General features: G+C 40.7%; 1 protein-coding gene across 2 annotated transcripts; it reads right to left on the bottom strand.

Annotated features, from left to right (window-relative positions):
* Positions 1-8,465: 8,465 nt before the first annotated feature.
* Positions 8,466-10,708, bottom strand: LOC121970856. Of its 2 annotated transcripts, none has more exons than XM_042521852.1 (3): positions 10,430-10,708; positions 9,983-10,056; positions 8,466-8,702 (listed from the first exon to the last, which is right to left on the bottom strand). In XM_042521852.1, the coding sequence occupies exons 1-3, from the start codon at positions 10,616-10,618 to the stop codon at positions 8,687-8,689; spliced, it is 279 nt and encodes a 92-aa protein (XP_042377786.1). In that variant the 5' UTR covers positions 10,619-10,708; the 3' UTR covers positions 8,466-8,686. The 2 variants fall into 2 exon arrangements, with proteins under 2 accessions (XP_042377786.1, XP_042377785.1); XM_042521851.1 differs by lacking the exon at positions 8,466-8,702 and adding an exon at positions 9,119-9,433 and having other exon boundaries at positions 10,430-10,704.
* Between the last annotated feature and the right edge of the window lie 15,925 nt (positions 10,709-26,633).

The following is a 26,633-nucleotide window of genomic DNA, read 5'->3' as shown; positions in this document are numbered from 1 at the left end:
TTGATGCCTTCTTTTTTTAGGTTTGATGTCCAATCTTCTAGATCCAGTAGATTCCCGGAATTGTCTACTGGTATTTTGTAGGGTCTGGTGACGCTCATCCACTGGTCGAAGTCTGTCTTGAGATATACTTCCATTCACTTCTTCTAGTACGGGAAGTCATCCCCGTTGAAGAGGGGAGGACGCACTGTGCTGAATCCTTCAAGTTGATACATTTTAATCCTGCACACAAGTAAACAAATAGACAAAAAAAAGTCCTAAGACTTGGTCTTGGATTAGCAGTGTGGGAAGAAAAAGATGATAGAAAGATCTAAATGGATGTTGCACCAATTTAGATAACGAAGAAAGATCTTTCCAAAAAATGTAAGATTACCGGTTTGGAATTATGCGAAAAAAAATTAAAAACCAAAAAAAAACTTAACAGAAAGTTCACCCCCTGTCTGATTGGTGGTTGCACCAAATCAGAGCGGTACCTGAAACAAAGCTTATACCGACAAAGGAGGAAATTAAAAGAACAGGAGCGAGTTGTCGGAGCTTTGTTAGCGTCGCTGGAGCGTAGAGCAGTATGAGAATTCTGAGTTGTGTTTTGTGCTCTGCCTTTGACCCTCCTTATATAGGAGGCTCGGGGCGCCTGGATCCCTTCCGGGTGCCCTGGTGGGACGTGGCAGGTCCAACCAGCAAGCTCCACGTGGCGACGCGCGATCAGGATGAGTTTTGCCTCCCGGGCGCCCGGACCACCTTGCTCCAGGAACCAGCTTTCCTGCAAGACACAGTTAGTCTGAGGCAAATAAATAGTGTATATCCTGCAAAACAAAGTGTTAGCACAGTTTATAAGTTTGACATAAAAAGTATGACTTAGATTCCGTCTTTTCGAGACCGGAATCTAGTCATGATCTCGACTTAAATATCCGAAATGGATCTAAGTCGGATCGACGCCTAATGTCTCCTTCCCGGGAGCGCGTCCTCACAGTCACTCCCCTCCAGTGACTTACCTTACTTACCTGCCAGACGTCCGGTCAGCCCTTCGACCCGTCTGGACTTTTCACCAGCTATCCGGTCAGCCCGTCGACCTAGCTAGACTTCTTGCCAGCTATCCGGTCAGCCCGTCGACCTAGCTGGACTTCGTGCCAGACATCCGGTCAGCCCGTCGACCTGTCTGGACTTCGTTTGCACACTCGGTCAGAGTGTTAGATCACAACAAACTTAACTTAACCCGATTTGTCATTCATCAAAACCTGAGTTAGACCGTTAGTGCTAACCGCACCAATAGGTACAACACAGCTCACCCACCTCTCTTCTCCGGCGAAAACTTCGGCTACTGGAAGGGTCGTGGTGATCGGCGATGATACCCTCGCAGCACCGGTCGGCTATCGATCGATGTCAGATCGTAACAATCACGTGTGTTGTGCGTGGTCGACTGGTGGAACGAACAGAACATTGATGTCCACCTCTTTCCCTTGAAGGATTTTGGTCGACTAATTTCGCCATGCTGCACCGCATGCGTCTGGTGCTCTTGGTGTTGTACTTCTCCCGATTGGGGCCCCTTTGGTGGTTGGTGATTAGTGGGTGGTTGCCGTTCGGGTGTCGGGGCCAGCTCGGTATGCGTTTCTCCTTTTCTGGCTCCCTAAGCCTCTTCCACAATTATGTACTTCGTAGCTCTCCTTTGTAAGTGGTCGAAGCCCTGAGCGGCCTTCGAATGAGAGATCGAAAGAATTCTCCTTCGACGAGTCCTTGGGTGAAGGCTTTTACTAATGTCTCCAAGGAGACCGTTGGAATATCGATAGCGACCTGGTTGAATCGCTTGATGTAGACCCTCAATGCTTTCTTGGGCCCTTGTTTCAGTGCGAATAGATTCACGCTGGTTTTTTGGTGGTGGTGGCTGCTGGTGAAGTGGTGTAAGAATGCCGCTCGGAAATCTTTGAAGTTGTGGATTGATCCGATCGACAGTTGCTGGAAACAGTGTTGTGTTGATCCGGACAGCGTTGTGAAGAAGACCCTGCACTTCACTCCGTCGGTGTATTGGTGGAGTGTCCGAGTGTGGTCGCGTTATCAAACTTGGTCAGATGATCGTCTGGGTCCGTCGCTCCATTATACTCCTCGATCTCTAGTGGAGTATAATGGCAGGGCAACGGATCATCCAGGATCCCTTGAGGCTTGAGTGAACTGTTCGTTGACTCGCTCCGCCGAATTGTCTTTTTTGGGTGCTTTCCCCTTGCATGCGTCTCGAAGGGGCGCTTCGTCGGAGGAAGGCCCTATTTCCTTCTTCTCTTAGCGTCGTTCTTCTGACGGTGTCTGGAACAACACTCGGTGGAATGGAATTGGGGCATTAGGTGCATCCCTAATGGTTCCAATTGACCTCTTTTTTTGCGCCCGAACGGATGCGTATTCTGTCGTTTCCTTGTGCGCGGCCCTATGTCCTGCTGCTAAAGTCGCAGGATCTTGTGCTTGGCGCTCGGCTAGCACCTGCTGTTACTGTTGCTCCACCATTTTCACCACTTTGGCTTGCACTAACATATCCAACTCCTCTTCCGTCAACGTCACAGTGTTGAGTTGTCCGGTGTCCTCCATCTTCTCGGCACAATGTAGTTCCGTTCCGGGAGAATCTGCAACTCGCCGAGCGAGGGTAGCCACTCGATCGGCCGTCGCTCGGGTTTCCTTGGAGAGTTCGTTATAAGCCCATTTGACTACTGTGGATGGGGCTCCTTGGCCACTTGAGCTGATCGTTCGGCTACTGTGACTGACTCTTTGACTTTAACCTCCACGCTGGCGATTACCGACGTCTTCGACCCGAATTACATGGGCCCCTCCCGTACCATCGCATCAATATACTTTCACCTTATTCAATTTAAATAAATAAATTGGGTTTACTTTTTCAAATTTATTAATTATTTATTTTAGAACTGAAAATTTTTGAATAACTCATGATTTTGAAACTCTTACTTGGTAGAAAATAATTCTTGCTATTAGTCGGATTATAATATCTGAATACTTAATATAAAAAATATATATAATAATTTTATGATGAATCAATCATATTAAAATAATTTGAATTAAATAAATAATTTTTTACATCAAAATTGCTGTCTTTATAAGATATTATTATTTTTAATCAAATCAAATTAATTTATTTTACTACGTTTTAACATTGACTTTACAACTACTATAATATTAAAATAAAAATATTTTCAAAATAAAAAAATATATTAAAATATTATTTTCCCCTATCTATTTTATTTATTTCTACTTCAAAACCCATTTGAATAAACACAGCACAGGGTGGGGCCCATAAAACATAAAAATCAAAGTTAGGCCGGAATAGTTCCACACACAAAGTTAAGGCAACTCCAATTATTAAAGCTCCAAGTGAACATTTTTTTAAATTTCAACATACCACATCGACATTATAATAATTCATTGAAACATTCTCAATAGTTTAAGCTCCAAGTGAGATTTTTTACAATTCTTTCCACATCTAATTGCATGACTCCATGCATATATATTACATCAATTTTAATATAAATCTTCTATTCTCTCCACAATATTTTTTTCATTTGATATTTTAATTAATTATGATGTTTAATTTAATTTATTTATAATTAATAATTAATTAATTAATTTATTTATGATTTTAAATTTAATATAATTTATTATTTTTATTTAATATTTAATTAATTTATAAATTTAATTTAATTATAATCATTTGTATATTTTTTAACTTATTTCAAATATATTTATTTTTAAAAAAAAATATATATCATTTTAATTATTAGTAATTATTTATAAAATAAAATATTATAATTCACTATTTCATCAAATAATTTTATTTTTTAATTATTTAAAAATAATCAATCATGCACATTAATTACAAGCTCCACCTTCAAAAGAAAAAAAAACAAGTTTAAAAACATAAATATGTTCTTAGATTAAAAACTCCAAACCTCACCTACATAATTATAAAAAAATTTTTAATAAGATTTTTTAATTTTATAAAATCTTTGACAAAATTTGCATTGGAGATGTTATAAGAAAAGAAAGAAGTCGAAGAAGCAAGAAGATAATAACGATCGAAGTTGGAAGAAAGAGAGCATGTGGCCAAACGTTTAGGTGCAGCTCCACTTTCCAAAGTTTCTCCTCATTAACTCCTAATTTATAGCATTATCTTTGTCTTCTTCATTCAATTTAACTTCCCCTAACATTTTGACTGACGACTAAAACCCTAATAATTAACAATACACGAATATTATTCAACTATTTTCTGCTTTCAGAATTTAGAGAAATACAAGTGGAGAATAAGAATAGCAATCATTGTTAATAGTTAATTTACAGGAATAGAAATACAAATGAGGAAATGATATCCCATCGTATCTCTCTCCTCTCCTCTGTTTGCAGCCTGCTCTCGAACGACGTCGATGCTGCTCTCAAACAACGTTGAATGCCGCCACCTCACTGAACGCCACCACCTCGCTGGGGATTCGAAGATCCCCTTCCTCCCCGAACCCGAACTCCTCTGCTTTTCCCAGTAGCGTTGTACCGGTGACCTAAGTATTCCGACTGGATCACAAACCGTTGCATCTCCTCCCCACGCTCACCACCAGGTACCTCTTCAATGTAATGTCTTTTCCTCTCGATTGTTCAACATAATCTTGTAATCTGAAGCTTCCTTGAAGATATTACTGATATTTATGCCCTTTTCATCATTACAAATTCACAAAGATGCTAAGGGCTTGTATAATATCTCATTTCCTTACTTTACGGATTTGGATATTATGTATGGCAAGGATCGAGCAATGAGGGGATGTGACTGAAGATCCACTTGTTGTTAAGCAGAATTTAGGAAATACTGATGTTACTTTGACTATGACAGATGAGAGTGATTCTAATACTGAAATTGAATTTTTATCTACCACGGAGTCACTGTCATCTAATTCTTCCAGTTCACGTGCTGTCAAAAAAAAATGCCTTTATCAAGTTTATAAAACTTAAAAGAAGATCGAGTTTGCACCTGTGAAGAATGCTGAAACTGAGTACGAGAAATTTAATGATGAAATTCGAGGTTTTATGAAAAGTCTTGATGATCACCTTAGTACTATGTCAACTTGGATGCAAGGTGCAACTTCAAGAATATCATCGGTTCTTGAACGGCTGGAAAAGCATATGGTTTAAAGAGTAAATTGACTCGTCACTAAAAAAAGGACCGGCCACTCGTGAACGAATGGAAGACGAGCTATCGTCGTCATCGTCGTCATCTTCACTTGAAGCTCGAAGCCAACCGGAATCTCCACTAGCCGGCTCAAGCTTTTGCTTGTTTTTGCGCGAAGACTCTTATTCCTTTTTATTTTTTTTTTGTTAAATAAAAGTATTTTAAATTAATTGTTTTAATAAATAGGTTAAAAAAAAAGAGTTTCTTTATTTTTTGGGTCAATTAAATTCCATGGGAAAAAACGTGTGTGGCGTAATTGTACTTGAAGCGTATGCAAAGGAGATCAAATCCTCGGTTCCCAAATTTTTCTGTCCTCGTGCCCTACACATCATCCTAGCCTACCGTCGACGGTCTTCGGCTACCGCCCTAATCAACACTATAACCCTTGGGGAAGGTGAATCCAAGGGGGTCGCCATCGGCACGATCGATGTCGGAATCTGACTGGATCTGAGCAGGGGCTTAGATTGACGACAGAGGAAAGTTTGCTCAGATCCGGCTGAATTCCGACGCCGATTGTGCCAATGACGATCCCCTTAGGTTTACTTTCCCCAAAGGTTATAGTATTGATCGGGGCGGCGGCCGGAGACCGCCGGTGATAGGCTGAGACGACGAGTGAGATATGGGGACATGTGATATTAGGGACAGGAGATTTGAACTGATGGTGAAAGCAAGTGAGTGAGCACGATGCTTTAACCTATACAAAATAATATTGAATATAAAATATACTTAATTATAGTTAAATAATATTGAATTTAGGATTGATTATACTCATTTTGAATTTTTTTTACCTATAAAAAATAACGAGGACTTCTGTTTACTCATGACAAACTGATTGATTGTCGATTGATTCTTAATTGATTGAAGTACCCAATTGATTAAAAATATATTAAATTCTAGTTAAATGATATTAAATTTAAGAAAAATTATATCTTATTTTTGACTTATTTACCTATAAAATGTGGATAATTAAATAAATCGAACTATATTAGGGAGTTTAATTTTACATGTAAGGGGTAGAAACACAAACTGAGAAAGAAATTGAATTTACTATTAGGGATTTGAAGTCACTTTACCTTTTTTTGAAACAACTAAATAAAATTAAATGTGTATTGCGTAGTATCCACTGATTTAATCTTTACCTTGTTATTATTATTTTTTAATCAATGTATCCCAAGCTTCAGTCTGATCCGATTAAGGTCATAGAATGGAACGTTCATAAATAAATATAATATTCCACTTGATAATAATTTATTTATACTCGTTCAATATAAATAATAAGATAAAATAAATAAATAAATTTAAATAATTTATTAAATTAAATAAATAAGTTTGAGTATATATGTGTTTAGTTAATTAGAGCATCCACAGTCGTTGGACCTCTTGGAGAGCTCCTTCGTTGTCATATCCGCGCCACATCAAAAGTAGAAAGCCTCACATATCTTTCCACTATCAAAAAAACCTTTCAATAATTCGTTCATGGGTCCCATATTTTTTAAACCTCCACACCATATATATTCCTTTCATAATAAAAAAAATATTTTCTAATATTATATTTAAATTAAAAAATATTTTAAATATTATATTTAAATTAAAAAACTTATTTTAATTAAAAATTTAAAAAAAAAAAAGATGAAAGAGCGACTCTCCTTCCCAAATGGGGAGGGAGTTTCTTCCTATTGTCACATCAACAGTAGGAGCTCCCACTATGAATACCCTTAATGCTTGTGAACAATTTTAATAAACAACATTTATAAAGCATATTAATTAATAAAAATTTTATTAACATACTAAATAAATAAAGAAACTTTTAAAATGAATGAATAAAGTTGAATGGTAAGTTGAATAATCAATCAATCAAATTAAAATTTTAAACAATAAAAAAAACAAGTCAAGTTTGAAGTCAAGTTTGAATAATGATTTTAATGACTTAATTTGGCTCAGCTACCTTATCAACAAACTTGAGCACTCTAAACTTTGACTCACTTAACTTATTTACAACCCTAAGTTCGACTAATATGGAAGTGCGCAGCCTTCCCTTTTAATTCGCTCACCCAAAAACGCAAGTAAATTTTGAAGCAACAATCAATGTCAATAGTCGTTCGAGCACTAGTATGCCCGACAAGATAATCAAACCATAGTTGAATGAGTTAATCATTATGTCTCCAATCGCTACGCTGTGCCCAATGGGGTGATCCTTAGACTTTTGCTTCTTGCAACATTGGATAAGGGCGAGCAAAATATAGATAAAATCGAACCAACCAATTCAATTAGATTTATTCAAAAAAAAAAAAAAACTTTTTTGCAAATAAAATTTTTAATTAATTCATCTCGATTTTCAAATTCAAAAATCACTTAAACCGAACCAAAAATCAATTAAAATTTGTTCGATTTTGATTTAAAGGTTCGGTTATTAACATATGGCAAGTTTTGGTGACCTACAGTGGTAGTTTTCAGAAGCTCCTGAAGTCGTCTACGTTGGGATTTTCAAAACAGCACTGAATTCAGTTAGCTGTTGTCAGATAAACTGATTTCAATTAACTCAATTCAGATAGTTAAAGCTAATAAAATGAGTTCAGATAAACAAATCCAATTGAAATTATAATCAAAGCAGCAACACAAATTCAGTCGAACCTTTTAATTTAGATCACTGTAACTGCGGCTAGTTTAGGGTGCAGCACCATCTGAAAACACCGCTAAATACATAATATGCTATCAAAATCTACGGAGAATCCAATATTGTCACATCACGATCGCTGAAAATCTATAAGCACCATGACATGCCCATTTGGAATCCAGTATCAGAAACATAGTCACTCTCAGTTTACAAGCCAGAAAATGAATTCATAAATTAAGTTCCAGTTTTTGTTTCAGATTCTGAGGTTGCCATGAAGTTTTTTAGTCTGAAGTCGACATAAATTTAACAACTAATCAAGTTTCATAACTAGAATCAAATTTCCAAAATTGAATGAAGTTTCAGAAAATTAACTCGGAATCAATTCAGAAATAAACAGGTATAACAAAGTGAAATTAAGGCCACAGATCACTTAAAATTTGATATCCAAGATGATAAACTTTGATTTTGATATCAAAGCTGATAACTGCAGGTTCATGATACATGGGCCTGGAACGAAAAGCAGTTAGCATATTGTTAGATCAGTATCTATCTGATACATATGGTATGCCATATGTTAAGCTACAATACTACGGCTATTTCATTTGTTTGAATGGAATAAAAGTCCACAATACAAATTTAAATTAGGGGCACCAGCACCATACATAAAGACAGGTCATGATACAAGTTATTTTCTTATAAAAAAGTGCTACTGGTTTGCAAATTTGAATATGAGAAGTATAAAAGGCCGAAACTATACATCATGAGATGAGAAGAATTAGGAAAAACTCATCTAAAAAGTACATGCAGTAGGAGATTCTGTAGTAATTAAGACCTGGTGAGGCACTTGGTGTCAATGTTGGTGATGCTTCAAAATGCTACTCATCTACACATCTGCACACACAATAAATCAAAAATGAACTGATATTTATGCTTTCCAGTAACATTACCATGCACATTCATCTATTCTACATTCATGTTTTCAGTTCTTAATTCTGATTATAGCTTTGCAGGTACAATTTTTTTGCCTTTTCAACACAAAAATGCAGCTAATAATGTGGTCCCAAAACACCAAGTTGGAGTGCTTCTACATTTCAGTTAAGAAAATAATCCAAAACACACGCACTTTCCAATAACTGGTTCAAACTGAGTTAATGATACACAAACATTTAAGAAATTATATCTACATGTCCGCACATACTTAGCTCAACTATAAATGAGCTATATGCCTGCTCAACTGTTACAGCATTCCGCACATCATCTGCCAATGAACATCATTAACCAAGAAGAACGGAAGTAAGTTGTGCACATATCAGTCTTAAAATAGAACTTTTCATTGATAATTGAACACGATCTGGAAGTTCATAACTTTTCCATATTATAATTAGGTTCTTGAAAATATTCATAAAAATTTCATTTCCAGACTTGAACTCTGTGAGTTCCTGCAACTAAATAGGAACGAAATAAAATCTTCTTAGGCTTAAAACATCAACTAGCAAAAAGGCTCTTAGTTGAGCTGTTTTCTTTCTGTCCAATGTTGCATTTATTCCATCAGTTTGTTATATTATTGTTTCCCTTCTCCACTGCAACAGTAGTAGTGTGGTAACTTAACTCGCCCACAACTCCTGCAAAGGTACATATCGCATTCAGTGGAAAAAATGACAATATTATTGAAACTCAAACAAAATCACCATTGGTCATCCTAAAAGAAATAAATCCACATTAGCACCAATTTCCCTGTCTGGGTAAAAATAGCACATACAAAATGCATGACAAGAAGTAAAATAACCAAGAATATTTCAACTTGGAAACAAAACAAGCAGTCAGAACCCATCAACAAAAATTAATCATAAGATTTACAGATTGTTAACATAATCCACAATTGATGAAATCTTCAAAGTTTAACAAAACAAAAAGTTACTGGCACAGTCTTTGAACTGTAATTAACATACTGCCCCTCCAAGCTATCAAGAGATACTCCTATCAGCTTTAGGGATGCTTTCTAATAGACAAAAGTAACAAAAAAGGAAAATTCAAGACGTTGAAAAGTCAAATTTTTCTTAGTATTCCTATGAGTTACCTCATTAGAGTTAATGAATTGGAAAATAGTAACTTGCATCTATAATTGATAAATTCATGAAAATGTGTAAATAACATAACACAAATGATCTTACTTGCAACGAACGATCACTGGAACAGGTTTAAGGGCCTTGGGTCCATTCCGAAGCCCTCTTTTATGAGGAGAAACCTGTTTGCAAACATCATAGTTAGATGCTGCCATTACGCCTTATGATTTCAGATTGAGAAAGTACAATGAAGCAACCAAATTGTCGAAGCCCACAACAAAAAATAATCAACATAAAAAAGGAGTCTCAAGCGAGCTAAAAACATCAAAATAAACTGGAATTTTTCATGAAAGATAAAGATATGCCTCTTTTATCAAGTAATTGCCACTTAAATGTTTTATTTTCCTAAGCTTGGCATCAAACAGATAATTATAAAGTGAGTCATTAGCAACAGTAGACACACATAAATAAACCCACAAAACTCAAAAAATCAGAAGAATAATCGATCAAATGTGAGAGCAAGAGCAAGGAGACGGATAAGAAAGTAGACTGCGCCTTTTTTTTTGGGACTGCCATGAGCTCCATCGAGCTGGGAGAAGAAAAACCAGGGAGTGGCCCCGCCTCTACTGATGATTCCGGAATGAGAAGCCAGTCGAATGACACGGAAGGAAGAAAAGGGCGAGGTCCACGAGCGAGATGGGACGATGCCCGCCGAAGCAACGCTGTCGCCGCCGTCATAGACATTGCTGGGCAGTCGTTAGGGTTTATCTAGTTTATCTTTCGGGACGAAGAAGACTGGCTGTGATAATGGGTTTATCTTTCGCCGCCTCTACTGATGATGGCTGTAATGATGGGTAGAACCTAATTTATCAAGCCCTGGCCCGAGGAAAAGCCCTGGCCCGAGAAAAAAATTTGAAGTTCTATATTTTTTTATTATTTATCATTTTTTCAGGCAATAATTTCCATTTATACATTTAAAAAAAATGTGGAACCGCCACATCAGCGGCCCCCCTAGAGCCGGTCCTACGGATATGGAGGGAGGTAAATGCAGATACACAGGTGGAAAGTGCATGGCGGAGACGTTAACCCCAGGCAGTGACACCCCGGGGATCGACCCCTGGACCTTTCAGCCACAGAACCATGCACTCCCCATCTGTGCTACGCCCTGGGGACTTCCATTTATACATTTAAGAAACTATAGAATTTGGTTTAAATATTGGTGGACTTTTTTTCATTCCTATTTTTATTTTTCTTAATGCTAAAGACCCTTTATAAAATGATACAATTATCATATTATTTTTATTATTATCTTTTGTTTAATTTTCCATCTAAATTCTGAATGGAGAGTGTGTTATATTATAGTTACTATAACTATATCGTAACTACAAAACATGAATGGTAGATAAACAGAGTTGAATTTGAATTGTCAATTAAGATTATCTATGCAGATCAGAATGAGATTTTTCTATATATTTTACATCAAAATAAATATATCATCATCAACATTTTAAAAAATAAAGATGAAAAAATAGCAATGAATATAATTAAATATATAGAGAAGTGAAAAAAAACAGGGAATCCATCATTTATATTATAGCAACTATAAAATTGTAGTTATGATAACATATGTAACAATTACGATTTCGTAGCTGCTACAAGACGCACAACCGATTCAAAAATTTGATGAGAATTTTAAATGAGAGATAATAGTGTTAAAGGATAATCAAATAATTATATACGGTAGAATAGTATAATAGACACTCTTTTGATAAAAATTTAAAATAGTACTGATTTTTTTAAAAAAAAATCTCTGCTTGAATTTTGCTAAGAAATGACAGGGGATTTTATTTTAGTAAAATAGTCGACTGCAGGTGAATTTTATCGTTTCCACCTTTTGAGTGTCATAAGTTTTTTTCCTGAAAAAAAATACTGAAGAAAATTTTACAAGAAAATTTTTACAAGTTTTGTGTTTGCACAAAGAGAACAATATTCTATGGTAATTTTTTCTCAAATTGCAAATGGAGAAAATAATTAGAATAGACACTCTTTTGATAAAAATTTAAAATAGTACTGATTTTTTTTAAAAAAAAATCTCTGCTTGAATTTTGCTAAGAAATGACAGGGGATTTTATTTTAGTAAAATAGTCGACTGCAGGTGAATTTTATCGTTTCCACCTTTTGAGTGTCGTAAGTTTTTTTCCTGAAAAAAAATACTGAAGAAAATTTTACAAGAAAATTTTTACAAGTTTTGTGTTTGCACAAAGAGAACAATATTCTATGGTAATTTTTTCTCAAATTGCAAATGGAGAAAATAATAAAATGCAAGAAAACAATTAGTACTCTTCTACAATAAGATTTTTAAAAATAATAATAAAATACAAAATAATCGAATATAAATATGCTGAGAGAACAAATAAAAAAATAGGGCTAAGCCTGACATGACTCTAGGGGCAAAACCCAAGTAGCACTTTCTTGTATGACAAATTTTCTCGAATCTGCTCCTGCGGACCTCGAGCATCTTGATTCAATCCAGATGCTCGAGATTGAATTCAGGTACCTGGATTGAATCCAGGCGTCTGAATTTAAGTGCCAAAAAAAAAACTTTCTAATTAAATTCAAACCTCTGGATTTAATCCAGGTACCTAAATTCGACCTCGAGCATCTAGATTGAATCAAGACGCTCAGGGTTTGCAGGAGCAGATTCGAGAAAATTTGCCATACAAGAAAATGTTACTTGGGCTTTGCCTCTAGAGTCATGTCAGGCTCAGCCCTATTATCCTCGGGCCTGGGCTTCATAAATGGATAGGTTATCAGTATCAACAAGATGTCGAGCTTAATTGTTACCGACTCCATGGGGCATTTGTATTTGGGTGATTAGTTTTAGGTTCTACCCATCATCAGAGGCAACCTCCTTCAGTTCTTTGTCCTGAAAGAATATATTTTTTTTTGTTTTTTTAGATATATTATATATATTTAGGGATTAAAATTTTAGGATTTAGGTGTCGGATTATAGTGAGTTTGAATAAATAAAATTTTCCCTCTAGGGTTCAGACTTCTCTTTTGGATTATAGTATTCAAAATTAAAAAATTTAGATACTCACGATGTATATTATATGTATTTAGGATTTAAGATTTTAGTATTAAGGAATTAAGTTATAATGAATTTAAGCTAATAAGATTTTTCCTTTTAAGGTTCATGCTTCCCTTTTGTGATATAGTGTTCAAGATTAAAACTTTTATATATATATATATATATATATATATATATATATATATATATATATATATATATATATATATATATAGCTCTACTCTGCTACGGGCGGGATGTTGCGTGCCTGTGCCCACCTCAGCGATCCAGGTGCTTGATTGAATCTAGGCACCTGGATCATAGATGTAAGCGCATATATATATATATATATATATATATATATATATATATATATATATATATATATATATATATATATATATATATATATATATATTAATCAACATCTTCTTAAAGAGATTCTATACTACGTGAACATCTAAAACTTTTAATTTTGAACACTATAAATCAAAAGGAAAATTTGAACCCTAGAGAAAAAATCTTATTAACTTGAACTTATTATAACTCAACCCATGAATCTTAAAATTTCAAACCCTAAGTACATATAATATATGTCACGCCCCGAGGAGTCCCTGCCAGACGAAAATCCGACAAGATCCCCCTTGTACCGGTGACAATCTGAAACTTGGCTACAACATAAAATACACGGCCGGAACATATATATATATATATATATATATATATATATATATATATATATATATATATAACATACCACGCGCTTTAATAGTAAAAACTGAACTAAAACAACGATAAGAAAATCATCTCAAATATCCTACTCCACTACACTCATAAAACTCAAATCTTATTCCTACTCAACTACACCCATAAAACTCAAACTACAACGACGCAAATAAAGTCAACTCACCTCTTCTGCCGTCAGGCAGGCATGTAGCAGAAAATACCAAATAAAAATCCATCGACAAATAAAAGATAATAAGATATCCAAGATGCCAAAACATACTAGTCTAAAATACAATAAGAGTCGATAACATAAATAAGAAAACCAAGGAAAAGATCCAAAACAGAAATCCTCGCAATCTGGAGGGGGAATTAGCGACTAGAAATCTCCTGGACAGCCTCAACCTGAAATAATAATATCAACGGAGTGAGTCAACTCCTTAGCGAGTAACTACTGACATGCATAGTAAGAAAACAACAAATAGCATAATTATGCGTACAGTCTCCTTATATAAGAATGATAAATGCAAACTGAAATAAATAGGAGAAAACTGTACTAACCAGGACCTGGTATAAGGATAAAAGTGTTGGTGCAACCTTAGGTCAAGGTTGACCTGGTTGACCTGACTCGAGTTGACCTGACTCGAGTTGTATTTTGATGTTTGACTTAGGAAGATTGTTGGTGCAACCTTAGGTCAAGGTTGACCTAGTTGAGTTGTATTTTGATGTTTGACACTCGTGGAAGAGTTGTATTCTTGATATGGGACAAATGTTTGGGAGATTATTGGTGCAACGTAGGTCAAGGTTGACCTGGTTGACCTGAATCGGGAAAGAGTCCAAGTATAGAGACTTAGCAACGGAAAAAGTCCAAGCAGGGAACTTGGCACTGGAAAAGTCCAAGCAGGGAGCTTGGCACGCGAAAAGTCCAAGTGTGGAGACTTGGCACGGGAAAAGTCCAAGTATGGAGACTTGGCACTGGAAAAGTCCAAGTATGGAGACTTGGCACTGGAAAAGTCTAAGTATGGAGACTTGGCACGGAGAAGTTCTAACTGGGATGTTAGGCAGTGTGGAAAGTCCTGGTGAGTGAAGTCAGACAGTGGGAAAGTCCTAACTGGGATGTTAGGCAGTGGGGAAAGTCCTGGTGAGTGAAGCCAGGCAGTGGGAAAGTCCTAACTGGGATGTTAGGCAGTGTGGAAAGTCCTGGTGAGTGAAGCCAGGCAGTGGGAAAATCCTAACTGGGATGTTAGGCAGTTGGAAAGTCCTGGTGAGTGAAGCCAGGCAGTGAGAAAGTCCTAACTGGGATGTGAGGCGGTGTAAATCTGGTGAGTGAAGACGGTGAAAGTCGGGTGAGTGAAGCCAGGCGAAGGAAAATCCAGATGGATCGGGGATGATCGGACATCCGGTGTTGAGAAAGTCCAAGTAGGTCAAAGGATTGACCTGGACACTTGGCAGGAAAGCAAAGTCGAGGAGTGACCAGATGTTAGGAATGAAGTACCAACAGGTCGAGGTTGACCGAATGTTGGTTGTTCGGAAGGCTTGGGACTTGGTTGGGCAAAACCAAGTCACTAGTTATCTGATCGATGCGGTGACCGATCGTGTGCTCTTGATCGGTGTCGATCGGTGCGGACCGATCGAAGGTGATCGATGGCGAAAAACGCTGATCGATGCGTGGACCGATCAGAGAACTCTGATCGGTCGTGGCGACCGATCGGAGACGATGTCGCGGAAGGAAGAGCTTCAAAGCCAAGAGTTGGGATCGGTGCGTGGACCGATCCGGTGTCTTTGATCGGTCCGACCGATCGAGGTTCTAGCGTTACCAGCGCGGCTAGTTTCTTCACTGTTTCTTCTTCGCAGGTATAAGGAGACGAGGGCATCTTCCGTGCTGAAGCTTCTTCCTCTTCTCTTCTGCTACAGAGCTGCTATTCTGGTGCTTGAGCTTTGTTGAGCTCTTCTTCGCAAGCTTCGCGTGAGCTGGGACTCTGACTGAGCTGCTGTTGTGGTTGGCGTCTGAGAAGCTGTTGCTTCTTCAACAGTCGACAAGAAGGCAAGGGTTGTTTACATTTGCTGTGTATTTACTTCTCGCTTCTCTTGTATTTGTACTCCTTATCTTGCTGTTGTAAGAAGTAGTTGTGGCGAGGTTTCTCCACCCATAAGGAGCTCATATTTAGCCGGTTCTCCGGGGACTCATCCACCGACGGATTGGTAGGCTTCGTCCACCTTACGGACACGCCGAGGAGTAGGAGTTCATCTCCGAACCTCGTTACATCGGTTTGTTTTTCTTCTCCTCAGTTTCTTCCTTGTATTTCCGCTGCGACTAACCCTAACTGTAGGAAGAACGTGAGAATTTGGGGCGACTATTCACACCCCCCCTCTCTATCCGAGTACGAACGATCCCAACAAAAAGATCGAGAAGTATAATAAATCCTGTATACATGTCAAACATATGCATCCACCAAATATGCAGCAAATAAGTGTAGGAAACACAAGCAATAAATACATCAATGTGTATGATGCAAATAACATATTCTGGTCACCCCTGACGCTAGTCAGCCATCTCACACACGATGGTGAGACCGAGTGGGTAGGACTGTGACAACCGTGCACTCTGCCATCACTCTCTTGAGCGATTGAGTGGACGGGATGCTGTCGGAGTACACCTATCTTCCTACCCCAAATCATAAGTGGGGGAGCTCAATGCTCTCATCTCTCTGAGACAATCCAGAAGAGGGATCTCTGACTTACTACCACGCTGCATCACGCTACCCATGAGTGGACCAACGGAGCACTGACAGAGCACCTGCTACAACACACCCTGCCTGAATAAAAACCACTAACCCATGAGTAGTTGTGTGTGCAGATCCATGTAACTGGCGATGAGCTCAATAATAATGGAGATACCAATCGCTCAGCATGCAATCATGCAGATGATGCATGACACTAAGCATGACAATATATCCTGAACCTATCCATATATATATATAATGTGTAGCCTAGTATCAATGAGTCAAATCCGAAGATCTAAGGTGCACAGGTCAAATATGGTATAAAAATCTAGGTCCTGAACATAATACGGCATGGTATGTCATTACCTCTATGGGCATATATAATCATGTGGGTACTAACATAAAATGCATAACAGGTAAGCAAAAACAAGCATGCAACAGGTATCAGGGGGGCGGGATCTCCTGGTCCGCAATTTGCGGATCAGGGGATGGTCTACTGATCTGAACCTTTGATTTGAATGGACCCCATCTTTAAATAAGTGGGGTTCATTCAAATCAAAGGTCCACATGTAGTGGACCATCCCCTGGTCCGCAAATTGCGGACCAGAAGATCTGCTCTCGGTATCAGGTAGTGACAAACCGATGCAGATATGAAACATAATCATTACTACTTGTTAAAAACTACTATGCATATCAAATGACATATCTAAAAAGATAAGTCAAAGTACCAGCCTTCGATATAGATCGAGCTAAACAATCGCTAGGTCGAAGTGCTCGTCCCGCGTCAAAGTCCTATGTCACCAATATATATACATTTTTATTTAGCTACAACTCAAATGAATAACTAAATAAAATCCTTAAGAATAATTTAGGGCAAAACCCTAAACCATAAATCTCAACCTACCTAAATTAAATCCAACGGTTAATTAGGGTTAGTTTCCTAATCCCTAATCAACCCTTAGATTAATAAATCCAAAACTAACTAACTTAAATTCCAATTACACATGAACAACTAATCAGGTAATCCAAAACCTACCTAATTCAACACATAAACCTAATCAACCGACACATGAATAATCATCTAACACAATCAAAACACTATAATCTACAACTAAGCAAATGCCTAATCCATAGACCACATCAACTCAATACGTATCAAGATTCCCACTCCTTACCTAAATTCACAGCCACTGTTTTGTACTGGAATCAAAGAGTTGCTGGCTGGAATTGCTGCCGTTAAGGGTTGTTAGCTGCTGGAATTCTTCACTATTCGGATCAGATGAAATCAAGATCGATGATAACCAATCAAGCAACAATCCTAATCAACAACCGAAGCTTACCTCAACACTGACCGCTAGAGCCCTAGGTCAGCGATGGAAAAGAGGGCATTTGATCCAGACTAGGGCACAACGTGGCTGAAGTAGATCCGGTGGTTGGAACAATGAGGTGCAGAGGTGCGACGGTGGCCAAACACTAGGGCACACGGCTGGAGACTAGGGCAAAGGGAGTCCGAGGAGAATCGACAGTTAGGGCTCGGCTCCCTCTCCTCTTAATCGTGAATCAACCTGCACTGACTCGACTAGGGTTGTAAACGAGCCGAGCCGAGCCGAGCCGAGCTTTGGGATGTTCGAGCTTGTTTGATAAGATAACCGAGCCAAGCCGAACCGAGCTTAAAATGAACCAAGCTTTTGAAATGAGTGTTCAAGCTTGGCTTGGTTTATTTTTTATGAGCTTGAGCCTGTTTAAAGCTTGGCTTGAGCTTGGTTCATTTAGATGTTATCAAGCTCTCAATTCAATCTTGGCTTGAGCTTGGTTCGAGCTTGACTTGCGCTTGGTTTGAGCTTGGTTCGTTTAGATGTTATCAAGCTCTCAATTTAAGCTTGTTTGATTGTTTGAAACTTTTAATTGTTTGATTGGTTATTAAGATTGATAATTTAAATTTAGTTATTTATTTTATTTTATTTTATTATTTATTTAGCATATTGAAAAGAGTTTTATTAATAAATATAGTTCATGAATATTGTTTATGAACGTTGTTCATGAACATTGTTCACGAACGTTGTTCATGAACGTTAACGAGCTGAACACATATGTGTTTAAGCTTGTTTGTTTAGCTTAACGAGTTATTCGAGCTTGTTTGTTTAATTAATCTGATATATATTGAACGAACATAAACAAGCTCTTACCAAGCCGAATACCAATCTTATTCACGAACGCTTGGTTCATTTACAGCCCTAGACTCGACGGCTCAGGAAGAAGAACCACCAGCTGAACTCCAGTGATCGGTGGAGGGGGAACTGGCGTCTGCGTCGCATGACAGACAAGAACCCGTGTGGGAGGCGACGGTGGTGTGGCGTCGCAAAGAGGAGATCGGAGAGGGCGTCGGCAAGCAACCGTTGTCGGCTGTGGCGACCCCAGGGCGAAGCGAGTAGAGGAAGAGAAGGCGCGGCTCGATCAGGAGATGAGAGGGTGCTCCACGCCGTGAGAGGGAGAAGGCGTTGTCGGGAATGGCTAAGGCACGATGAGAGATCGGCTGGGGAATCTCGGTGGCTGGCACAGAGGAAACGACCGGCGTGCAGATTAGGGCAGAGAAGAAGATGATCGGGGCGGTAGTGGCGAGAGGAAGGGAAGAGGAGGAAAGTGATCGGGTTTTAGGAGAAGAAGTAGGAGGAGGAGGAGAAGGGGGAAACGACGTCGACAGTTTTGGGGAAAACGGTTAGCGCCGGTTGGATAAAGGAACCGGCGACGAGTTGGGGCTAGGGCACGGCGTGAAGAAAATGATGGAAAAGAAAAAGAAAAGGAAAAGAAAATTTAGGGTGCGTTTGGTTTGTGTGTTTTTCATTTTCATTTTTTGAAAAACGCGCGTTTCTGAAAAATGGTGTTTGGTTTGTATTTTTCGTGTCTGTTTTATAAAAAAATAGCCAACATTTTCTAGAAAAATAGAGAATGACAAAAAGTCGTTTTCTGTTTTCTAGAAAACGCACGTTTTTCGGAAAATAAAAATGGAAAACGTGTAAACCAAATGCACCCTTAACTTTTCCGGGGTAGCCCAAACAGGCTTTCCGTGGCTCAATATTTGATCCCCTTAGATTCGTCAAACGAGCTCCGAAAAATTTTTAGAAAATTTATGAAAATTCATAAAATTTCCTTTACGATTTATTTAGGTGCCGTATTTTACAATATACCCCGTGAGCATCTAAATTTTTTAGTGGGCGTTTGGTTTAGAGGTTTGGGAATGAGGGAATGGATTCATTCCCAAACCTTGTGTTTGGTTGATGGGAATGGAATCAAAATTTGGAATGAAACCCAAAAATTTGGATATGGAGGAAACCCACCCTCTCTCTTGGGTTTTGATAGAATGGGAATAAGAATTAAGTTTGGACGAAAATACCCTTAGTATATTTGTTCAATTTTTCTTTCATTTCACTCTTTCTCCTTGTTCTCTATCATCATACTTTCTCTCTCCTCATTCTATCATCATATTTTCTCTCTCCTCATTCTCTCTCGTCATATATTCTCTATTATTTTCTCTCTATATTCTCTCTCACCATACACACACTCTCATTATTTTCTCTCTCTTTATTTTTTTATCATGCTTTCTCTCTCCTCAATCTCTCTTACCATACCCTCTCTCCATATTTCCTTACATCACATTTTCTCTCTCTTCATTCTCTTCTATCGTACTCTCTCTCCTCATTCTCTCTCATCATAAACTCTCTCATTATTTTCTCTCTCTTCATTATCTCCTTATTTTTTCATCATGCTTTCTCTCCCATCATACTTTCTCTCTCCTCAATCTCTCTTACCATACTCTCTCTCTCTCTTCATATTTTCTCTTATCACACTTTCTCTCTCTTCATTCTCTTCCATCACACTCTCTCTTCTCATTTTCTCTTATTACACTTTCCCTCTCTTCATTTTTTCCCATCACACTTTCTCTCTCATCACATTTTCTCATCATACTTTCTCTCCTCAATCTCTCATTTTCTCTCATAATACTTTCTCTCTCTTTATTTTTTCCTATCACTCTTTCTCTCTCAGCACAATCTCTCTCATCATACTTTTTCTTCTCTCATCATACTTTTTCTCTTCTCAATCTTTCCTATCATACTCTCTCTCCTCATTTCCTCTCATCACACTTTCCCTCTCTTTTTTTCCATAATACTTTCTCTCTCATAATATGTTTCTCTCACATTCAACTTTCTCTTCCATTTAATTTTTTCTCTTATTTTCCTCTAAGGGTAAAAAAGGAAATTTAGGTTCATTCCGATTGAAAATATTCAACTAACCAAACATTATCTTTAAGAATGATATCCAAGCTCATACCGATTCCTATTTCATAATATTATGATACTCATTCCCATTCCGATTTCTAGGAGAGAACCAAACGCCACCTTAATTTTGAACACTATAATTTAAAAGGGAAGCCTCAACTCTAGAGGGAAAATCTTATTCACTCAATCTATTATAACTCAACTCCTAAATATTAAAATTTTAAATTCTAAATACATATAATATACCAAAAAAATACTTTCTAATTAAATTTAGACGCCTGGATTCAATCCAGGTAGTTGAATTCAACCTCGGACATCTGGATTGAATCAAGACGCTCGGGGTCCACAGGAGCAGATTCGAGAAAATTTGCCATACAAGGAAATGCAACTTGGGCTTTGCCTCCTAAAGTCATGCCAGGCTTAGCCCTATTATCCTCGAGGCTGGGCTTCATAAATGGGTAGGTTATCAGTATCAACAAGATGTTAAGTTTAATTTTTACCGACCCGGGAGAATCTACAACTCGTCGAGCGGGGGTAGCCAATCGGTCAAGCGTCGCTCGGGTTTCCTTGGAGAGTCCGTTGTTAGCCCGTTCGACAACTGTGGACGGGCTCCTTGGCCACTTGAGTTGATCGTTCGGCTACTGCGACCGGCTCTTTGACTTTAACCTCCACGTTGGCGATCGTCGTTGTCTTTGGCCCAAATTGCATGGGCCCTAATCCTGTCCGAGCGCTGAGTCGATGAAAACTGGTGACGTGGTGCTCTCTACTGCTCTCGGGTGATCTTCGCAATAACGTGGAGTTCCGGTGAACCTGCAACAAAGCCGGGCTGGGAAGGGGTTCCTAGCGACGACCCTCCGACGCTCAAGTCAGGCAAAGGCGAGATGAAGCAAAAATAACGAGACTGTGGCTACAGTAGATGAGAAAAGCATACCTCCGTTGAAGTCCGGAGGTCTTTATATAAGACCCCGGAGAGGCGCGTGCACTCTTCCCGAGGTGTGCACGTTCCTCAAAGCATACCTCAGAATGGTTGTGTCAGAAAAGCGTGTCTAGCGCCATATCGTAACTATCCGAGCATATCTCTGCCACGACAGTGGAAACTTTCACCGTACGATCCTCGGTACGGCCCGGCCGCCGACCATGCTGTTTGTCGACGACAGGTGTCTCGAGAATGATATCACTAGCATCCCTTTTTGTCCTCTTCTAAGTCTTTTGTCTCTTACTGGGCCGGACGGGGTGCACGCTCGGCCTCCAGGGCGATTGGGTGTGTATGCGCATCGGACCGGGTGAGAAGGCCGCTCAGTAAAACACTCGGACAGGAGTACGATTTGTTTGTTCCGCGGTTCGGTCGAGCGAATCAGCCGCTCGGCACGACGATTCCTCTATAAGGGACCTTGTGAGCGTCGGAAGCTCCACCCCAGGTCAAGCTATCTCCGTGCCGACCCAGGATTCACTCCGATCTACCGGCCAGGTGACCCCCCCCCCCCCGATCGGGCGGGTCCCCAATTTGATCTTGACTTTGACTCTCTCGTGTCGTTGACCCCTTCCTATGTGGGCCCCCGATCCTTACCACCGGATCACGTGCCTTCCCTTCAAGTCTAGTCGAAGGAGGCTGTAAGTCCGACTGACTGGACTGGTTTAGTGTTCTTCGAGCTATCCGGCAGCGATAGAAAAAGGATTGAGGTGGGCTTTGGCGATCCGCTCGGCTGAATCTCTTCTAGGCGGTCAGCGGGGTGGGCGCTTATACTTGCCTAAATATTTTAGTTACGCGTCTGGGTCCCTTTGTGGTCAGAAGCTATCGTTATCGAGATCCCTTTGGAATTTGTGCAAATCCTTCGTATTAACAACGAGCACGCGACCACGCTGGATAATGGCCTCCTTTAAATGTCGCCTAGTAACCTGGTGACACGTGGAAACCCCGTCTTCATCGTACGACAAAGATGATAGCATCAATGTGACACGCGACTGTTTGAATCTTACGGCCAGATGTAAGCCTCGATTCCGGTGACCTAAATCGGACGGTTCTACCTGGCCAGGCTGAACGTTTATAAGACCTCAACGCCAACTTCCAGTCTTTTCCTACTGTCTTCGTGCTTTGGTGATTCCTTTCGCTCCCAGCTCTCCGACGAACTGTTTACTCGACGCTTCAGCGAACTCTCGGCACCCTTCTCCTTGCGCTTTGCTTCCCTAGTTAGCTTCTCCATTGCTTTACCTTGTCGCCTTATTCCTTCGTTTTAGTTCTCTCTCTGTTGCTATCCTTTCGGGTTCTTCTCTGTTGAACCATTTGAAGAAACATCGAGTTTTTTCCCTCTTCTGTCATGACCAGCCCCTCGGATCCCTCTCCTGGTCTTTGGTACCAAGCGATGGAGAGCCGGTTCGACTCGGGGGATGCTTGTAGTTTGATCAGGACCTATGACCTCCCTTCCGACCACAAGCTTACCCTTCCAACCGACCCCATGACTCGCCGATCGGCACGGTTACTTTCTTCCGCGACCAATTTGTAGCCGACCTTAGGTTTCCTATTCACCCCTTCATCCTAGAAGTGTGCAACTATTTTCGCATTCCGCTCGGCCAGCTCGTGCCTAACTCTTTTAGGTTGTTGTGCGGGGTAGTGGTGCTCTTCCGGACGCACGACATCCCCCTTAAGCCTCAAATCTTTCACTATTTTTACTATCCCAAGCAGTATGAGATCGACACCTTCCTATTTCAATCGCGGGTCGCCTTGTTCTTCTTCGACAAAATGCCTACCTCCAACAAGTATTGGAAGGATCATTTCTTCTTTTTGAGTTTTCCTGAGCCGCCACCCTTTCGAACCCAATGGCTGACTTCGTTGCCGACTCCCCTGACCTGAAAAGGTACCGGACCGAACCTACCTTTCTACACGCGGCTAGTCTGCTGGCTGGGCTGAAGCTGGACATCCATAAGTTGTTGCTCGAGGGGATGATGTATCGATTCGGGTTAAGTCTGATCCGAACGCGGCTTCCGAACGACCCTGGTAAGAAATAACCTTCTCTCCTTTTCTTTGAGTCTAACTAATTTTTTTTCTTTCTCGCAGCCGAGGCCATGATGAAAGCGGTGATATTTGGCAAGCTGAAACGCAAGGCCGCCGAGATAGAGGCGGCTGCCGCGCAGGAGTCGGAGAAACTAGGCATTACCCCGATCGGCTCTCACGAAGGTGATAGTGAAGAGGTGCGGACGGCGGGTGAGGCGTCTGCCGCTCGGACGGTCACCACCGATGCAGCTGGGGAGACCGCTTCGTCGAGTGCGCAACCGTCCACTCAGCTCGAGGAAGCCGGATCTGATAACGATGAACTTCCGTTGGTCGGGCGTAAACGCCGCTGAATGGGCACCCCCACCCTCTCGGCCACCACAGCCGTTCACGCGTCCGAACAGATGGACGACCCTCTAGCTCCTGCGTCTGTGGAAGCGCTGTCGTCCGACAGGACCCTATCTCAAGGAGACTGGCCTTCCAACCCCGTAGCGGCTCAGCCTCTTAGCTCGCTTCCTCCAGCTCGCCGGATAATCAAGCGATCTCTTATTCGCTCTGAGACGGCCGGACAATCTTCTGCCCCATCCGCGTCCGCTCAGTCTACTCCGGGCCAGCACAGGACGATCAAGGCTCTGCTCCACCTACCAACAGTGGAATATTTGCAGAAGGCTAAACAGCCATTGAGCCCCGAACACTTGATAACAATTCGGGGGCCCTTCACAAAAGTCTGGGAGGACGCCCGAGCGCGCGTGGGCGTGATGCCACCTGGGCTGCTCAGCAATAGCTACCTGCAACAAACTACCGGGGTAACTCTTACAAACCTTTATTTCTTATCCCCCGTTTGGTATTGACTATTCTTTACGTTTTTAATCGAATCGCAGCATTGGGTGGAAAGTATAGCGGTCTGCCACCGCTTAGCTTTCCTCAAGAAGGAATTCAAAAAGCTCAAGGTCTCTGGTGGGACTCCTCTTCAAGGTCCTTCTTATGCCGAGTTGAAGGCCGATCTGGATAAGACCAACAAACTGCTGGAGGCCGAGCAGCACAGATCCTCGAGCTTGCAGACCATGGTGGACCGACTTGAGACTCAAGTCAAAACATATGACAAGAAGATCACATTGACCACCAACAGGAAGAATCAGGTCATCGCCGACCTGGAGGCGAAGAATGCTGAGGCCCGGACGCTTGAGGTGAAAGTCAATGAATTGACCGATCTGCTGACCACTGAGAAGGACGGACACTCGGCGGAGGTAGCCACTCTTCAGAGTGATTTGAAGACCCTTCAAGACGCATTAGAGGCCTCCCGAGCTGCCTTCAAAGAATATCAAGACTCCGAACCGAGCCGGGTTACTATCATGCAGCAGAACTATATCCGCTCAAAGAAATTTGTGGAGAAAACCTGTGATCGGCTGGTCCACGCATTTGAGTTAGCCATTACTGCCACGCCCGACTACCTGAAGACCAAGGGTCGGCTTCCTGAGGACTTCACTATTCTCGTCCGGGATCACGCTGATCTTCTAACTACGATCCCGGATGAGATTTTTAATTATCTAGAGTGAAGTCATGGGTTATGTACTGGTCGTTCAACCTATCTTATCTTGTATGTTTGCCTTTTTTTGGTTTAATAAACTTTCTTTATTGCTCTTTTGCTGTGTGTATTTGTGTGGGTTATCCGCTCCTTTGATCTTCACCGAATTCGTGGGAACGTCTTCTGATTTCCGAACTATCGCTCGACAATCGAGTACAAGACCACTTGAGTCTTGTTAAGCTTAAGTGATGCCTTGGCCGAATCACTATAGAAGTTGATCAGCGATAAACCGAATTTTTAATAGCCACCAGTTCAGCTCTGGGTTTCACATCGTCGCTCGGCAATCCTCCAGCACGGGGTTTATAGTCGCCGGCCCGACTCTGGGATTTAACGTCGCCGCTCGACGGTCTTCAGGCCGGGGGGTTTATAGTCTCCAGTCTGACTTTGGGATTTAACGTCTCCGCTCGACGGTTTTGGGACCGTGGGGTTTATAGTCGCCGGTCCGACTCTGGGATTTAACGTCGCCGCTCGACGGTTTGATGGAGATAGTCATTTGGTGGAAATCGGTATACCCTTGTGTTTTGTGATTCCATTCTTGCAGCTAAAGGGTATAGGAGAACGAAAACATGCTTAAATGATTACATTGGCTTACCTTTCACCCAGCTCGGTACGTCTGGAGATGGTTCGCGCTCCATGGTCGTTCCAGCCGTCATCCATTTTGATCTTTGAGATAGTAGGTGTCCGATCGGAGCTTTTCAATGACCTTAAAGGGGCCGACCGATGGGGCCTCCAGCTTACTCACATAGCCGACCGACTTTACCTTCTTCCTTACCAGGTCGCCGACCTGAAACGCTCTGGGGATTACTCGCTTGTTATAATTCTGCCTCATCCTTTGCCGGTATATCATTAGTCGGACGGCTACTTTGGCCCGCTCCTCGTCAATCAAATCCAGCTCCAGCTATTTTTTTTCGGCGTTGTCCTTGTCGTAGCTTAATATCCGCTCGAACTCTATATCGACCTCGACTGGGACAACTGCCTCTCCTCCATATACCAAGTGAAACAGAGTAACGCCCGTTCCCTCCTTTGGGGTCGTGCAGATGACTCATAGCACGACCGACAGTTCATCCACCCAGCTTCCCCCTATATGGTCGAGTCGAACGCGAAGAATCCGAAGGATCTCCCGATTGGCGACCTCGGTCTGCCCATTGTTTTGGGGTTATGCTACGGAAGTGAAGTGCTACTGGATGACGTACCCTTCGCACCATGCTTGGAGCTTTTGGCCGACGAACTACCGCCCATTGTCGGACACGAGCCGTCGGGGAATGTCGAATCGGCATATTATGTGCTGCCAGATGAACTTCTTAACCATCTGCTCGGTTATTCTTACTAGTGGCCCGGCCTCGATGGCCTCGACCCATTTTGAGAAATAATCTACCGCTGCCAATAAGAACTTCTGCT

Source organism: Zingiber officinale, chromosome 4A, assembly GCF_018446385.1.
Source record: "Zingiber officinale cultivar Zhangliang chromosome 4A, Zo_v1.1, whole genome shotgun sequence".
NCBI classification, from domain to species: Eukaryota; Viridiplantae; Streptophyta; class Magnoliopsida; order Zingiberales; family Zingiberaceae; genus Zingiber; species Zingiber officinale.
The sequence above is the reverse complement of the archived record's forward strand: the minus strand, read 5'-3'. Positions and strand labels throughout refer to the sequence as shown.

Excerpts from the sequence above, each read along its gene's own strand:
- LOC121970856 (XM_042521851.1), bottom strand. The coding sequence starts at position 10,618 with ATGTCTATGACGGCGGCGACAGCGTTGCTTCGGCGGGCATCGTCCCAT. Across the intron at positions 10,057-10,429 it reads TGGCAGTCCCAAAAAAAAAG|GTTTCTCCTCATAAAAGAGG; the intron begins GCGCAGTCTACT and ends GTTTGCAAACAG. Across the intron at positions 9,434-9,982 it reads CCAGTGATCGTTCGTTGCAA|GAGTTGTGGGCGAGTTAAGT; the intron begins GTAAGATCATTT and ends GTACCTTTGCAG.